Genomic DNA, 16,513 nt, shown 5'->3' on the forward strand with positions numbered 1-16,513 from the left:
TGCTGTCTGCATAATGCTGAACTCTTCTGTCCTCTGGCAGCTGCCTTCCAGACTTAGCACAGCCTCCCTTTAGAAAGTGCACCCTTGACTTCCTTCTCCCTCCTGTGGCTCAGACTGACACAGCCTGGAACCAGAGAAGAGATGACAGTTTTTTCAGGAGGTCCTTTCTCTCCTTATCTGGGCCAGCTGCACAAAGATTTACTAGTCTATACAAATGTCCCTCCATCAGCCCCACACCATCAAAGGTGAGGTGAAGACACAGATAATTTAATTATGAAATGTAGGTTTTCCCCCTCCATGTCCCTACTCAGATATGTAGCTCTGTGAGAAGGCTGTGACTTCATCCATTTGCAAGATACCCATAAATGCCAAGTACTCTGCTTGAATGAGGCCATAGTTTAATGAGACAGAAAATCTGGATGCTAGGACTGATCAAAACTGCCAGAACCTCATGATACAAAGTACTGGTCTGTGTTGTAAGCTCACATTTAATAAAAAAAAATAAAAATTAGGGTGTGATATTACTTGCATCTCCAGTACTGAAGGTTTTTCTTCTCTATGGCAGGGAAGATGGTCATCAAAACTATGTCAGGGTACTATAATTTAACCATAAGGTTTGTTAATAATTTACCTGTATTTAATTTAATCACCTTTGCTAGTAGAGAAATTGTACTGTGCAACAACAGTTAGCATTTTAGAAATCAGGTCTGAGACGCTCCAACTCTACAGCAGATATTGTCTTTTCTTCTATGGCTGGCATACTGTTGGTGTGAAAGCAAAATTACTGACAAAAAGCCTGTATCCTGGTGTTGGCATTCAACAGAAATGCCGTGAGGCTGTTCATGTCTGACCGTGTTGGCACTGCTGGCCAATCTGTACAAGTTAGGCATGTGTGGTTGTGGAGCAGTGATTTTAATTTTGTCCAGTTAAATTGGTCAAAGGTTGTTCAGCATAGTCAGACCCAAGTTGGCCGAGGCACTGGGGAACGAGGATGCAGACATCCATAAGCCAAGCCCTGTGATAAATCACGTGAGTGCTGACAGTTACCATGGCTTATTCTGGGTGGCTGCCCAGTCCCCTGAGTGTGATATTGGTTCCCTATTTCCTCTTAAAAAGCCACCAGGGGAATTTAGTGATAGCTCTGTCAGGATAGATACATGTGTGAACACATATTTGGAAGGGTCTGAGAACAATAAAGTAGCAATGATTCTACATTTTAGTCACCAAATACAACCACATTCATAAATAGTGAACTAAAGCAGTTCTGGATACTGGTAAAATGAATTGGAGAGAAGTGAGTTCAATTGAATTAATTAAAGACTAATTCCTTATTTTTGTGGATTATTATTTGCTCCTGGCAAAGGGCTGAATACAGTTTTTTCCACAGTTTTGCCACTATAGGCATAAGATCTGTGTAAAAGCACCTATCTGGGCAATCTGTTGGCTAACTAAATTAATTTTGAGTAATTGATAGCATAAAACAATTTGGCAGAAATACTATAAACTTCCCAGGCACCAAAGGGCTCTGATCATGCAGGATCTAAAGCAGAGGATTCAGAAGTTAACAAGTCAACACATATAAAAGTATTTTATTGATTCATGCTCTGTTACTTATTTATTTCTCATTTTAACACAATATTTTATCTCAAAAAAACCCCTTTTACCAAATAGCAAATTTTTAGGAAAAAACATTTAGGAAAATATTGCCAACACATATTTATGCTTGTGACAAAATTCTCTAATCTTTCATCCAAAAAGGAAATTATTAGGAAAATGATTTCTCACTTGTTGAAGGTTTAATTCTTTAGTATAGATTTTTTGAACATGGTAACTGTTCCTAAAGAGACTGGAATGAGCACTCTGAAAATACTTTTGAGTATGTGTGATTTCACACACAGGAGCACTCACCTACAGTTGTTTCTACTGTTCTGGTGAATATGTGGACTATGACAGCATGTAGTATGTCCTGGAACATTTGAAACACTCCCCAGCCTCAGAATATTCAGCAATTTGTGCGTTTGGGGTCTCAAAACTGAGCTCCAAATGGGCCTGTTGGTTTTCCCAGTGCTGTGCTGTGCAGCCAAATGATTCAAAAAGCGCCGATGTAGGTTTACCTAAAGAGTTTTAAAGACTTGTACTATAGTGATAGTTGAGCTGTATGGGGTTTTTTGTCATATGGGAAGAAGAATTTTCCTACTGGCTGCCCCAGATTGGACCAAACTGTCTTAGTGAAGGAGTCTGGACAGATCTCTCCTTCTGCAAGTCTGTGATGCCCTCTAGCAGCATCCCAGCTCAGTTGCGATGTGTGTGCCCATTTGACTCGTCAAAGCCACCCTGAGCAAGAGACTCTGAACTGGGTAATCATTACCACCGACTTCTGTGTGGCCTTCTGCTCAGCCATCTGTAGCTGTCGCCTCCTGCTAGGAGTTTTGCGTGATCCGGGTTGGGAAGGGGAAACAAAGAAAAATCCTTCCCCAGGCAGCAGTGGAGGCGGTTTCCTACAGCTCTGACCCTGGTGGCTGTGGTCCCTGGTGCCTGAGGAAGTACAGGCTCTGAACAGACTTGCTTTGAGGTTGCTATAGTCATTACATGGCTGTCCCAGGTGTATTCTCTTGGGCCTAATATGAACTCTGAGGGTAGACTCTGCAGCTTTTCTTTCAGTAGAGATCCTGGCTTAGGTCTCCCTCCTCAGCTGCTTGTTTTCATAAAACTTGAAATGTAGTGTCTTTCAAACCACTGCCTTCTCCGTTAAATTTTATTATAATTTAGGAATTATCTTAAATGTTACTGGTCAGGGTAGGCAGAAACGAAAGCACAGAGCATAGTCACACAAGTCTCTTCTCTTAACAAAAAATTCTGTACCATAATTAAATGATGTGACATAAATCACTGTGTGCCACAGTTCATAATATCAACTCCCCGGATCCAAACAGATGCAACAGCAATGGCCACATGCTCTAATCTGGCTGCAGGGTTTCTCCTGTTAGTCCACTGTGGTAGCTTACAGTACCATGTCCTTCTTACAGGAGACCTGCTGCAGTACCCGTGGTTCATTTACATCCTGGCAGGGTGTGCAGGTGGTGTTGTTGTCCTGGTGGTGGTTGTGTCCTCAGTCATATGTTGCTGCATGAAGAGGAAACACAAGTTCATCCCAGTGCCTTCAGGTGAGTGGAGAACACTGTTGCCCCTGGGATGAGTCTCACAGAGAACTGTGTTTGTGCTGCCTGGAGTTGAAATAGCATAAACTGGTCTTGGCTGTGTGGCTACTTGTCCTCCAGCCAGCCCTCCCTTGACCTGGTAGAGCAGAAAACTACTAGCTCATAGACAACTGTTACCACCAGCAGGGGCTTGAAACCTTGCTTTTCCCTTTTTCACCTCACACTTGCCAGCATGTCCTCCTGGGAGGAAAGAAACATAGGAAAACCTTTTCTGTGGACAAGAAAATTGGCCCTTGTTCAGGTCTGATCCTGAAAGCACCTGAGGGCTTCCGATGGCAGTCCTTTGTCAGCACCAGTCCCTGAGTGCAATCTGCCTGTGCCCAGTGAGGCCACCTCAAGCTGTGATCTTGTCAGCATGGCCAAGCTGGTCCCTGTCAGGTTGGCAATGCCCTTCTATATTCAGCATCTCTCTGCTCTGGGAATGGAACCAGTGCCACATGAGGAGGAGATGCAAGCATGTGTTGGTGATCTGGCCTTGCAATGAACATGACGGAGTTGCTGGGATGTGGGGGACCTCTTCAAGTATCTGGTTTTTGTTTTACAGATGAGGAGAAGGATGACGGATTAACAATGTCCGTGGTCTCCAGTGAAGGTGTGAAGAGCCCCCCCAATGGAGACCATGTTGAGGTTCAAGCTGCCCAAATCGACTGCCCTCCAAAGCCTGGTGGGTCCAGTGACTTGTTTTAAGTTGGACAGAGCTCGTTTAGGAGGGTGAAGGACAAAATGGATGTGTGTGGCTGATGGGGGAGGAGCTGACTGTAGAGAAAGGCCTGGGACTCGCTAGTGCAGGGAAGATGCTGCATCTTATCCAGACGACAGAAGCTGGTGCAGGTCATTTATCGGTACCTTACTTGTGCTCTGCTTCAGCACAGGAGTAGCTTCTGCCTTCACCCATACATGACATATAGCAGCAGCCATCTCATAAGCATCCCACAGAGGGTACTGCCAACAGAATGAAAACTGTCTGTTCCAGCATCTCCTGTGCTAAAATATGCATCTCAAAAAACAGCAACCCCCCCAAAACTTAGCAGTTTTCCTGCAATTTTATCATATTCACCCCCTTCTCATCAGTAACATCTTGTAAGAATTGGCATTGTTTCTGTATCAGTCATCTTCAGGACAGCATCCACCAACATGCTGAGCTGTAAGCACAGCTAGATCCTATCAAACTCAGAGGGTTGTGTATTTCCTTAAATTGGTGCTAAAGTGGGAATACAGTAATATTTTAAATCCTTCAAAGAAATCATGATTAAAACCCCACAGCTTTAGCACAGTATGGTCAAGAGACTGCAGCGATAAAAACCTTTCAGAACTCCCCTGTTCTGTGAGGTCTTGATGTTAATACTCCACTTTTTGCATTATGTTTCCTTCAATTTTGTTTCACAAACACGAATGCTGGCAGCACCTTCTCGCTTCAACTGAAGTAGGTCTAGCAGAGACATCACGAACCAGAGCAACATGACATAGGTCATAGCCTGGTCTCAGCAGTGCTGTCTCCACTTCTGGTGTCCTTCAATGTACCATACATGGCCTTTCAGCAGCTCAGCTATCCTTTACGTCTGACCTTGAATGCTGCTTTCAAAATATTAAATGCTACTCATGAACATAGTGTAATAAAGAAAAAAAATAAATGTAAGTCATTCAGACCATTGTTTGATATTAATACATTTCAAGTGCAGAACTTTTTTAAAAAAAGAATATTTTTATTAATAGTTTTTTTAAAACAAAAAATTACGCATTGTCAGTTTGACTAACAAAATATCTCATATTTACATTTTCTACAAATAAGTAAAAAGTAGAGATGTGTGTGGAAACTGTTTAGGTGAGAACATATTAAATGTGTGCTGTTAGCCATTTTTAATTCCTCAGATGTAACTGAATAGATCTGGCTTTGGTATTTTGGTATATTCTGGGCAGTGAGCCCAGACAGCTTCAGCACCAAAGTGTCTAAAGCCATGACAGCCCAATAGATGAGTAAATACAAAGAAAATTGAAATTTGGTTTGCAGGCACCAGGGAAGAGGGGACTGAGCTGGTTAGGCAGCCTGCAGCATCAGGGACTGAGCGGAGAATTTCCATGAGGGTGAGCATAGCACGGGTGCTTATAAACCATTTCTCCCTTCTTTTCCAGATTCTGCTGGTCAAGACATTGAGCCCCAGCCCCAAGTGGAAGAAAACTTACAAATGGAGATAGAGCCTCAGGAAATGCCAGACCCAGAGGTCATAGTTGATGTGGAAAGCCAGGAAAATGCCTCAGACTGTTTTCCGGATCCAACTGATGACTGATGTGGCACGCTGGCTGTTCCACCCTGTCTTGGAGCCTATGACACCTGTCCTTTGCATCCCATAGTCTCACTGTGTGTAAGAATTGGTCCAGAAAATTTTAGCAGGGCAAAGACATAAGGTGTCAGGCCTGTTAATCTCATCTAAAAAAAAAAAAATTTAAAAAAATATATAAGAAAAAGCACATGTGTGGCTTCAAGGCCACCCTGCTGTGGGCTGACAGGTTCACTAATACACAGAACCAGACAGCAATTTGATGCTTTGCGTGTTAACAGAGCTGCAGTTAAACTGCAGAGGACAGCCTGAAATGAGACGGGCAGTTCCTCCTGCTACCTGCCCACCCCATGCCTTGCCATGTCTTCTCCAGACAGTGGTTTCTGCAAGGGGCAGGCATGACAGGTGGACTGAGGTGTCCTGCTGGTCCCAGAAAGAGACAAGTACATACCAGAAATTTCCTGAGAAAGCCTCATCTCAGGAGATTTCAAGGCATTTTTCACAGTCCCTTCAAAAAAAAGCTCAATGGAGGTTTCAGCTAGGTATCTGCTGTGCTGGGTGTTTATCTGAATGGCTCCTCTGAGCTCCAGACCCTTTGTGATTTGGCCCTCACTGGTTGCTGCATGGGGCCAGGGGTGGTGGTAGGGGCTCCTACATGCAGACCCTGGGAGGTGACGCTGGCTTGCTCGCCCTTTGGTGCCCTGTAATGGCAGGGGGCTACCGGTTACCTTTCACCAGAACCTAACTGCTGGGGTTGCCAGTGAGTTGAAACAGCTCTGTCGCTTGCTTGCTTGCTTCCAGCAGAAGGAGACCTGGGGCTTGGATCTGTAATTTTGGCAGAAAAGTTGATTATAATGCTGAGATCGTTCATCAGTGCAAGCATTAGTGCCTTTAGTGTAATAGTTTAGGTACTGTGAGCTGAATAATCTGGCCATCTGTCTGTGCGTGTAGGCTTTTTTAGTGCTGTGTTATTTGCACAGACAGCAGCAATTTATAGAATCTCTTAGGCAAGTCTTGCTGCTAAGCATGTCCTGTTCTGCTCAGGGGAGGTTTGCGAGTGGAGCAGCTGGGGTAGGCCTGCAGGGAAGAAGGACGAGGTGAGGGGAGGGCAAGGACTCAGTCATGGGCAGCAGGTAGCCGAGTCCTTTGGCAAAGCTGCTGGGGACTGCAGGGCTGTTGAGCTGCAGGATGCACTGCCAGAGCAAGGTATTTACTCTGTTAGTGTATTTTAGTAGTCCGAAGTGAGGCATGTGGGCTAGAAAGGCATGATAGAGTAGAAGTAGAGCTGTTACAGAGCAGGGCCAAATGAGATGAGGAGGTGTGTATTGTGTTCCTCTCTTCACTTGTCATTTTGACCCTGTTTTATATTGTGCTGACATTGCATCATGAATCATCTGGAAACGGATTTAAGGCATGCTTTGTAAATGCCACCCAGCAAGGTCTGCAAGAACCCCAGCAAGATCGAAACCAAGCTAATGATTCTCTCCCAGGTGGGGGAGGTGGCCCGATGGCTGCATGCTTACCTGGGAGTCCTTCTGTGTACACGGCAAAGCTATGCATTGGTGATGCCCAGCCATAGGTGGCTGTTATTGTTTTCTTGTCCTGTAATTCTGTTTAGAAGAGTTTTGGATCTTGTGTGCTGTGTTGATGGTGATTCAGCCTCTCTCTGCTTTGTAAGGCTGCCACAGGAATCAGATTTTCCACAGTAAGAGGGAGATAATAATTCTTTTCCTCTTGGTGCTGTGCAATCTCCTTTCAGTACAAACATTCCTCAAAGGAAAGCTGAATGACAAAAATGTGATGCTGAGCGCTTGGAGTGACAGCTGTCTGTAGGCAGCGCAGTGGCATTGACACTGAAATAGGGGAACGTAGTCATCTTCGCTTCTCTTCTGCACTTTCTGGTAGGGGCAGGCAGGGGACAGTAGACACCAGTACATGCTTCAGAGGCTGAACAGTGCTCTGAGCTGCACTGAAGAAGATGTCAGCATTTTGGGTGCTGAGGGTGACAGAGCTGGGCCAGCCTTGTCCTGCTGGGCTGGTGCATCCCTGCTCCAGCTTGTCTGAGTGCTGCCTTGGCTGGGGGTGCCCTGGCAGCTGTTACCACTGCCGCTGGTGTGACCCCAGGCTGGGAAGAATTTTTCCCATTGAGATGAGAGTCTGAGATTTGAGACGTCTTGATGGGATAGATAGGACATAGCTGGTTTTCTGTCCTTCCGTGCTGAAGGTGCTGTTTAGCAATGGGGCAAAGGTTTCTGTTACAGTGAGGTCAGGAGAGAAGTCATGCAGTCTGCGCTCTTCCTTTAACTGTGTGTGTTCATGCTCAGCTATTGTTCTTTTTTGGCGTTTCAGTTTTTTTTTCTTTTTCCCTGTGATGATTTTGTTCCTAATAAAAAGATCTGTTTTCTAACTTGTTTTGAAAATGTTTAAGTTCTGTTATTTTTATAATCGTTTCCTCATGGTTTTCACTGAAATACAGGCTGATTTCCAAATTTTCACCTGGCCAAATAAAGGAAAGGTGATAACAAATTACCGCTGTTTAGAGCTGACTTGGGTGGTCTAGGGAACAGAGATCACAAGGACTTCTGTTTGTAAGTCAGTCCAGGAGAGGCTGTAGGACAGTGGCATGTAACTAGTCCCCATTGGAGTGTGTGTGCCAATGTGCCTGCACATCCGAGTGCACCAGTAGCTCACCAAACCCTGCTCTGGCACCTTGCCTGAATGGTGAGGTGCAGGGAAGGGATGCAGGGAGATGGCCTTGTTTCACCCATCTTTATCCATCTTTATTTTTTGTGACACCTAAGCCACCTTAGCTATGAGAGAGGATGCTTGACTGCATAGCTTCTTTTGCAAGAAGGAGGTGACTGTCTCATGCTCACCCTTAGACAAGTGGGCCCAGGAGGTGGGTAAAAACCAATGTCCTGATGGTTTGTGATTATGTAAAATCCCTTGACTTTACCATTACAAGGTTAGCCCTGGCACAGTGATGTGACAGGACAGGGGATGATCCTGTCCTGCAGCCTGTGAACCCAGCATCCCAAGGAGCCACCCACCTGAATTTGCCGTTGTTTTCCAGCCTGACTATGGCTCTGCACCACCCAGACAATAGCGAGGATACTTTTGGGCCTGAAAAACCAGGATAAAAGATCTCTGTGTGGACTCTTTGAGGCTTCTGGTGGCCTTGGTGAGACTGTGCCATGCCAGCCCTGCTCTTCCTGGGTTGCTGAGGGAGCCCTTGTTGCCAGGGTGCCTCTGGGTGCCTCTGGTCTCCTGTGGGGAGCTGATGCTTTTCATGGGAAGGTTGCTGCATGGAGAGCTGGCAGTCATGTCATCCTCTCCAGCCACTGGTCCTGGCTGGGGAAGGATGGCAGTAGGGCAGGAGGATCCATCCCTCTGCTCATCAAGTCCTGGCAGTGTCAGGGGAGCTCTGCTCTGTGGGAAATGTGAATGTTTTGGGATGTGGCTTCTTTTCAGCTAAGGCAAACGACCAATGGTTTGTATTCATGTCAGCGTTTCAAGGTGGGAAGAGAAAAATTACCCTCTGCTTGTGGCATATGCTAAGCAACAAATGACGTAAAATGTAATATGCGGCCTTTTCTTCATCTAATTTATGCTTCTTTATGAATATAAAAGGAGAACAAAGAATTATCTTATATGACTTAAGGTAAGTGAAAGCAAAAGCAGAAAATAAACATATAACAGGGAGCAGAAAAAGAGTAATGATCCCTTTAGGTTTTTTTGGCATTCAGGATGAACTCATGCTCACAGAATTCTCATGTCAGTAAAGCTGCACGTCCCAGTAATGAAGCAGTTTGGGCTCTGCTTTCCCAGATCTATCCCAGGCTGCAGCACCTGATGTCCCAGTGGCTGTGTACGTAGTGCCTGGGGTCCTCCCTCGGAGCCCAGCATGGGGGCAGAGGCGCCAGGGCAAGAGCCGGCAATTTGGGGGGAGCTGAAGGACCAGCCCTCTCTGCTAACATTAGCTCTGCAGAAACAGAGTAGAAGTTGGTAAGTCTGAGAGCTGACAGACATAACCAATAACAGGCCAGTTCACAATAGCACATAAAATGTTCTTTGTAAATACTGAAGAGCCATGAAAGACTGCTGTTTTTGTTAACTTCCGATTAAAATCCCGATGCAGTTGAAAAAAACCTCTAGATTTTAGGCATGTGCATAGTAAGTTCTTGTCATGTTTTATGAATTATTGCAATTCATTTCAAAAAAGGCAAAAGAGAAGAGTTCATGTGAAACTCAGCTGTAGGTTACAGTGTCACTCATAGATATCCTCAAAACAATTTCCTTAATGTTAGCCAACAAATTGTGGTGGCACTATAAAATCTAGAAGAGTAGGACTTTCATAGATAAACACATAGAACTGGTAACAGGAATGGGCAAGAAGAGCAGTATCACCCATATCTGTCTGAGATGGATGCAGAATTTGGTCATGTGTCACTGCAGAAGCCTGGATTAGCATTTGGATATTGCTTTTGCCTTCAGCCAAGCTCCTCAGTGCCTGTCTGCAATGAAACTCTGCCTGTACAAGGCTAGCAGCGATGAAGTGCCTCCTGAGCGTATGCAATGCTCCCCTCTTGTCCTCTGGTGTAAAACATGCTGCAAACAACATCATAATCAGCCCAATGGGGACCCTGTGATCTTTGACAACTGGTGACTGCATCCGGTATTGGTTTTGTTAATAATGAATGCTGTGTTTCATTTCTGCAAGATTATGTGACTCATCTCTCAGGCAGGGGATGTGACTGGAGGTAGCAGGGGAGTCTTTATTGAGAACCTAGAAGGCTCTTAGATGAAGCCCTTCTAAATATTTGTATTCTTCCAGCAAGCAAATGGTGGCAGGTGTTGTGTTAATTATATCAAGATTAATTAAACTTGGGTACGATCTCTTTGGGCTGTGCAGGACCACTAGGACATGTGGCATCTTTCTGGCTGGCCTCCCTCAAACACCACTTTTTTGGTTCCAGGCTGGCTGATGGGCTGAAGTGGAGGTCTTGGCCAGCTCTGGGACTGAGAGACTCTTACCTCCAGCCCTCTTGATCACCAGCAAGCAACGTGGCTGAATCACACAGACATCTACTATTGATGGGGACTAAAGAAGCTGTTCCCTGCCTGTACCAAAGCAGACTGCCTTAAGGGCTAAGGATGTTTAATGATAAGGAAGAAGAGAGCAGAGGGGGTGGGGTGGTGGAGGCAGATACAGCCCCCTAAAGTGTTCAGATATGTCTAAAGTCCTCAGGAGCTTGATATCAATTACATTCAAGTGGCATGTGAAGAGCCCAGAGCAGTTCTGCCTATGCATGCTGATGGCATCATTGGCATCTTCATGGGGGTATTTCCTACCTCAGCCAGGAGGTGAAATCTCAGCCCCAAGCAGCTCCTTGTCCCTGGGGTTTCCCCACCCTCTCATCAACCATGTACCTCCCACTGCCATCGAGCTTTGCTCAGAGAAGGGGCTGTCTGCCAGCACCATGTCTCCTCTTCACTTGAGGAGCTGGGTTTTGACCTGATGGGCTGTGACCAGGGATGCCTGATATCCCAGCTGGAGCTGGCTGTGGATCTGCAGACAGTGAGGGGAGTGACTGGTGGGTTTTCTCTTCCCTCTCTGTGGTCCCTGAGGGCTGGAGGTGCGGGTGTTTTGAGGATGGAGCGAGTCTCTGCCTCCTGGGAGATAGGAATACCTGGCCTATGCCCTCTTGGTTTATGGGCATTTTGGAGCAGGGGCTGATCATAATGCACAGGGAGACATCTGTAGTCTGGTCATCATGCCGTTGACAAACACTCATGGTAAGGAAAGGTTCCTGTCTGTAGAGGTAGCAAATAGGGGTGACTAGTGTCAGCTTATTTTTAATTGATTTATTTTTCTGGTTAGCATATTCCACATCACAGTCAATATCCATGACAAAATATTGGATAGGGCTATAGTATAAAGTGTGTATTTTATAGTTAGTATCTGAAATGAGGGGAAAAAACAAAACTTGGAACCTGAATCCTATGCAGAATTTAAAAAAATCACCGAAACTGATGATAACTACCGATAGTTTTAGTATTGTCTAACGCTATAGAAAATAGATGTATTACAAACCAAGAATTACTTGGAGGCAATATGCAGCAAATTTTTTGGAATTGCAAATACAGTGCATTAAAAAGAATCATTATCTGTTCCAGTATCACATGCAAATGGGATAAAGAAATATAATTTGGTGACTGTCCTCTTGCCAGTATGGCTGTTGCAGCTTTGGTTTATACAAGTTCATCTTTAAGGGTAAAATATATTTTCCCAGAACTAAGGAATGAAGCAGTTTTAAAAGGGGTTTTTTGATACTAAAAGTCATACAATAAGATATCTTCGAACAAACAAAAAAAGAAAGAAAAAGATGACGCAATGGTCTTTTTGTCTATGTGGAAAGAATTGCAGTAGTGACTTTGAATGCATGACATGAAGCGAAAGAGCATGAGAAGTTTACATTGCACTTTTGTGGAGGCTTTCCATCACAGAGCCTCAGAGATAGGCCTCAGAGATTTCTCCCTTGAAACAACAGAGAAACCTATAGTTAGGGGATTTGGGACAGCAGGGATGCGATTCAGTGATGTGTGTGAATGGGTGGTCAACTGGCTGGCAGTCAGTCTGATTTCACCTTGAGCTGACTACAGAAGCTGGGGTGGGTGAAGGCTTTTCCAAGGTGGCACACAGAGCCTGGAGCAGGAGCTACCTGAGGTGTGGGATAGCCTCTGCTGCTGGTATGTCTGTCGTCACAGGATGAGCCATGGCAGGACCAAGAGACAAGGAAGAGGAGGAGGCTGCAGAGAGCAAAGACCGCTACGGAGCATTCAGGAGGAAGAAAGGGCACAGGCTTCATGACTGAGGGTACAGAAGTGATGGCAAGTAACAGCAGTCATAGATGCTGTTTCTTCCCTCAAATGGATGGGGGGGCTGCAGGGGTCTCAAGCAAGGCCTGTCCTCCATAATCCTGTGAATTCTTTAGGCGATATAAAATGCTGTCCTCCAGAAAGCAGTAGGTAGGCACTGCTGCTTCCTCCTCATGCCTACTCTCTCTGCATTTGGCATGAACTGTGTTCTCCAGACAGATATGCTTCTCTCCTGGTGGTCTATCACAGCTCCCTTGAGCCCCTCTGGCAATGCATAGCCTGGGACACCAGGGACTTTATACTCCTCTCTGCCTTTCTCATGAGCCATTTGCAGGGAATGTGCTGTGCTAGTTTTGATCAGTCCAAGAAGGGGAGTAAACACAAATCTTCCCATAGCAGCAAATGGGAAATACCTTTTCTTCCCCCTCACCCCCATTCCTCCCTAGCCCTTCTCTAATTCTTGCCAGCCTTTTCAGGATTTTTCTCCTGATCTCACTTTCTGGTACTGGTTTTGCCAAATGAGATAGGAGAAGGGTGGTGGGAAGGCAGGACCTCGGCCAGCTTTTTAGGTGCTCTGAATACAGGTTAGAACTTGCCTGTTCACTTCTATTCCTGTGCACAAGCTGGGTCAGGATTTCTCTTGCTGCCATAGGAGGCCACAGTGAAAACTGTGCAACTTAAGCTTCTGTTTGTACATCTTCCTGCACAGCTGTTGAGGGTTTCAGGTTCTTTTCCTTCAAGTGATTTCGTTTCTGATAAGGACTTTTGTTTCCTTACCTTTTGTTGAGCATTTAAAGGTTTGCTATTTGCAAATACAAATGCCTGTTTATAGCTTCCTCTAGAGAATCAGCTGTAGATGGAGAGGCCCTTCTTTGCTGGAGAGAAGGTCAGTAGGAGACAACATTGCTGTGAATTTGATATAATCTATCTTAAAAACCCACAATGGTTAAACAGCCTCAGAGAGGGAGAGGAAAGTAGATGCCTATGTTTATCCAAAATACTGATGCTGCAGAGATTAAAGGAACTTCCAAGATAACACAAATAAGCACTGCAGCTGTAGTTCCAACCCAGTGCATTGTACCTATGTGGTCACAAGGCATGCGCAGAAACTTTCCACTGAGGCTGCACTGTAAACTTGCAGCTCTGCAAAGTGGCCACTAATGTTCAGCAAATTTTTACTGAGTTGCTGAAAGTGGTGTATGTGGGGGACAAGACAGAAATGTCATCAACAAAAAGCCTGTTCTTCCATGGTGGAAACAAAAAGGAGTGGCTGAAAAGAACCATCCTGAACCTGACCACTGAGACCTTGCTTGTGGCAACAGATGCCCTGAATGGAAGGTGCTTTTAAATGGTGTTTTGTATACAGATAGCTGTGAGCCAGGAGTTTGGGTCACAGGAGCATTTAGTTCCATTTGTTGTCCTTCTTTGGACTGGCTGACTGACCATAGGAAGTAATTTCATCCTCCTCTGCCTTGTTTCCCTATTTGTAATACTGGGGTGATCACATAGGCCTCGTCTGTAAAATGGGTTTACGCCTTGCTGGTACACTGCAGCACCTCACACCAGTGTGTTGATGTGGCCCAGAGCTGGGAGACCCCATGGGGCGCTGCCTGCAGGGGCTGTTCAGGCTGCAGTGTGTACTAAGGTCCAGCTGCCACAGCATGTCTGCCTGCCCAGAGTGTGAGGAAGGAGGTTTACCAAAACTATTATGGTGGATGGTGCCTCTCTCGTTAATCTTGGTAACTTGCGACAGGCTGGTTTCCTTCTGACTCTCAGAACTGTGACAGCGGGAGTTGGGCCTCATGTATTGCTTTGGTAGAACTACTGTGAAAAGCCACAGCTTGACTCCAATCCCTTGGTGCTTCGATGCATTACACAGAACATCCTCTGCCTGCCTTATTGAGATCTTAAAACCCAGAAATTCTCAGAAATGCAATGACACAGCAGCTTAGCCATTACCCTTCCTGGCTGACAACAGGAGATGTGGGCTGTGAATGTTGAGAAACATGGGCAGCTTTGAGCCTATACTTTCCACTTTGCTGTTGAAAAGTCCCACTCTTTGCTAATGCTTGCATATCTCTCCACAGCATCTGGCTGGCCTTTTCTGTGCAAGCATGGTGTGTTGGCAGCAGAGCTGCTGTTGGGATGGGAATGAGCCCATCCTGCTGCCTCATCCCCTCGCACACTGAGGAGATGCCTACCATGTTCACAGGGCACAGGAAACTTGTGGGACCAGAGAAGAAGCAGGGGAAACTGAGTTGCAAAGTTGGGATCCACACTAAGCAGCAGAGGGGCTTGTATGCCTTTGTGTGTGGGACTTGTATAAAGGCCGTTCAGGGCCCCTCCTCGGAAAAATTACTTTTAGTACTGCAATGTATTATGCAGTTGTTTGTGCTTAAACTCCTGGATCACTTCCCATCCTCCCAACTACCTGTTTTGGACTCCTCTCTAGAGTTACAATACTATAATAGAATAAAACATGGTACAAGATGTCAGTTATTCGTGCATTTGTTAAGCTGATTTCTGGAGAGTGTCAGATGAGATTACTTAGATGGTAGTAACAAGCTGACTTTCCTGGATATATTACTCAGCGCAGCTGTTCTAATATCCTCCTTGGGTAGTTAGTCCATCCCCTCTCTGGCGATGAAGTGACATACTGTAGTTAATACAGATGTTCATGTGAGACTGGAAGACACTGTTCTGTTCATCTATCTGACTTCTTGTGTAAGTCAGATTGACTGCATCATGACAACACACTTTTGCTTGGACTGCAACATGTTTTGCAGTAGTAGTGTCACTGAAATTACTGGAATAAGACACTGAATGTTAGATCCTAACTCTAGGATCATTATAGGTGATGGAAATCAGTATCAGATAAACAAGACTGAAATGCATCATCTGCAAGAGGAACTGTCTAATGGGGTGCTGACATCTGCTCTAGCCTCAGTTGTTGTGAACTGCAGATTGTCAGACTGCTCTAAGGAGGTTCCTTTCCTTCAGACCAGGCTGAAACCGGGTGTATCTTGTGAGGTTTGGCTGTGGACTCAGGCTTACAGATAGAAAGGAAGAAAATGAGTCTGAGAGAGAGCAGATCTGCATCTGATGGTGTGGTATTACGGACATCACAAGGGAACCATTTCTCTTCAAATAATCAGCCAAGGACTGTTCTGCATGAGTCTCAGATTGAAAGCTTCCACCTACCTCTGTTCAGAGAAGAATGAAAAAGTTTCTGCATACAGACCTTTCAACAGAGTGTGTTACTATCTTTGGAGTATTTTCACTGTGCATAGGCAAAGCAGTGCTCTCGGTTTGCATATAACGGGCTCCAAGCCACTGAGTCAGCATCCATGGCAAACCTTTGGCCAAAGCTTTATTTTGAGTTATCTTCATATTTGTACTGCTTCTTTCAACCTGAAATTCTTCCTTTCTTGACTCTCTGTAAGGCAGAAATGAAGAGGATGGGATATGTGGCTTTCATCAGCCCAAATGGCTAAAACTGTATGTGGAAGCCAGCAGTTCCCTAGCATTTCACAGTACATGGGCAACTCCTCTTGCTTGGAAAACTTTGCTTTTCCCCACTCCAGCCAGTGCCCACAATTCACCCTGTTCACCAAAGTTATGCTGAAGGAGAAGCGAATGTGCCGATGTGAAACTCTCAGCTATAATCCATGGCAACCCAGATGGAGCCCACATGTCAGTCTTGCAGGCTAGGATGCAAACTCAGGGTTGGTCCCTCTTGCAAGCAATTTATTCTTATAAGGTTAGCCTTATCCAAAACTTCGCCTCCACACATTTTTACCCATCCAGTGTTACAATCAAGATCACATTGTTCTTCTCCTCACAAACTATGCCTAACTAGAGGTCTGCCTTGGTGAGAAATTGAGAGGTGTGAGTTTGCAAGACTCCTGTCATCTTTCATGGTGAGAGTCTCAGGTGGTGGTGAGTGCAGTCTGACTATACTTTCAGGGAAGAGTAGTGAGTCCCATGCAAATGCCATTTAATATGATCTAAGCTTCATGCCAGGGGAGATGGTGCAAATTATCAGATGGGCTACAAATCCACACTGGCTTATTGTGTGCTGACTTTCCTGAGAATAATGCACTAAGTGTATTTGTACTCTTCCTTTTCTAGACCTAATAA

General features: G+C 45.2%; 1 protein-coding gene across 1 annotated transcript in view; it reads left to right on the plus strand.

Moving 5' to 3' along the window:
- The window catches only part of LOC104542585, an 8,962-nt gene extending 3,459 nt beyond the window's left edge, over positions 1–5,503 (plus strand). Inside the window, exons 4-6 of the mRNA XM_010186946.1 lie at positions 3,027–3,164; positions 3,763–3,882; positions 5,349–5,503. Of these exons, the coding sequence (XP_010185248.1) occupies positions 3,027–3,164; positions 3,763–3,882; positions 5,349–5,503 (413 nt within the window). The remainder of the gene's footprint in view (positions 1–3,026; positions 3,165–3,762; positions 3,883–5,348) is intronic.
- The last annotated feature ends 11,010 nt before the right edge of the window (positions 5,504–16,513 follow it).

This window comes from Mesitornis unicolor, unplaced genomic scaffold (genome assembly GCF_000695765.1).
Source record: "Mesitornis unicolor isolate BGI_N332 unplaced genomic scaffold, ASM69576v1 scaffold21386, whole genome shotgun sequence".
NCBI lineage: Eukaryota > Metazoa > Chordata > Aves > Mesitornithiformes > Mesitornithidae > Mesitornis > Mesitornis unicolor.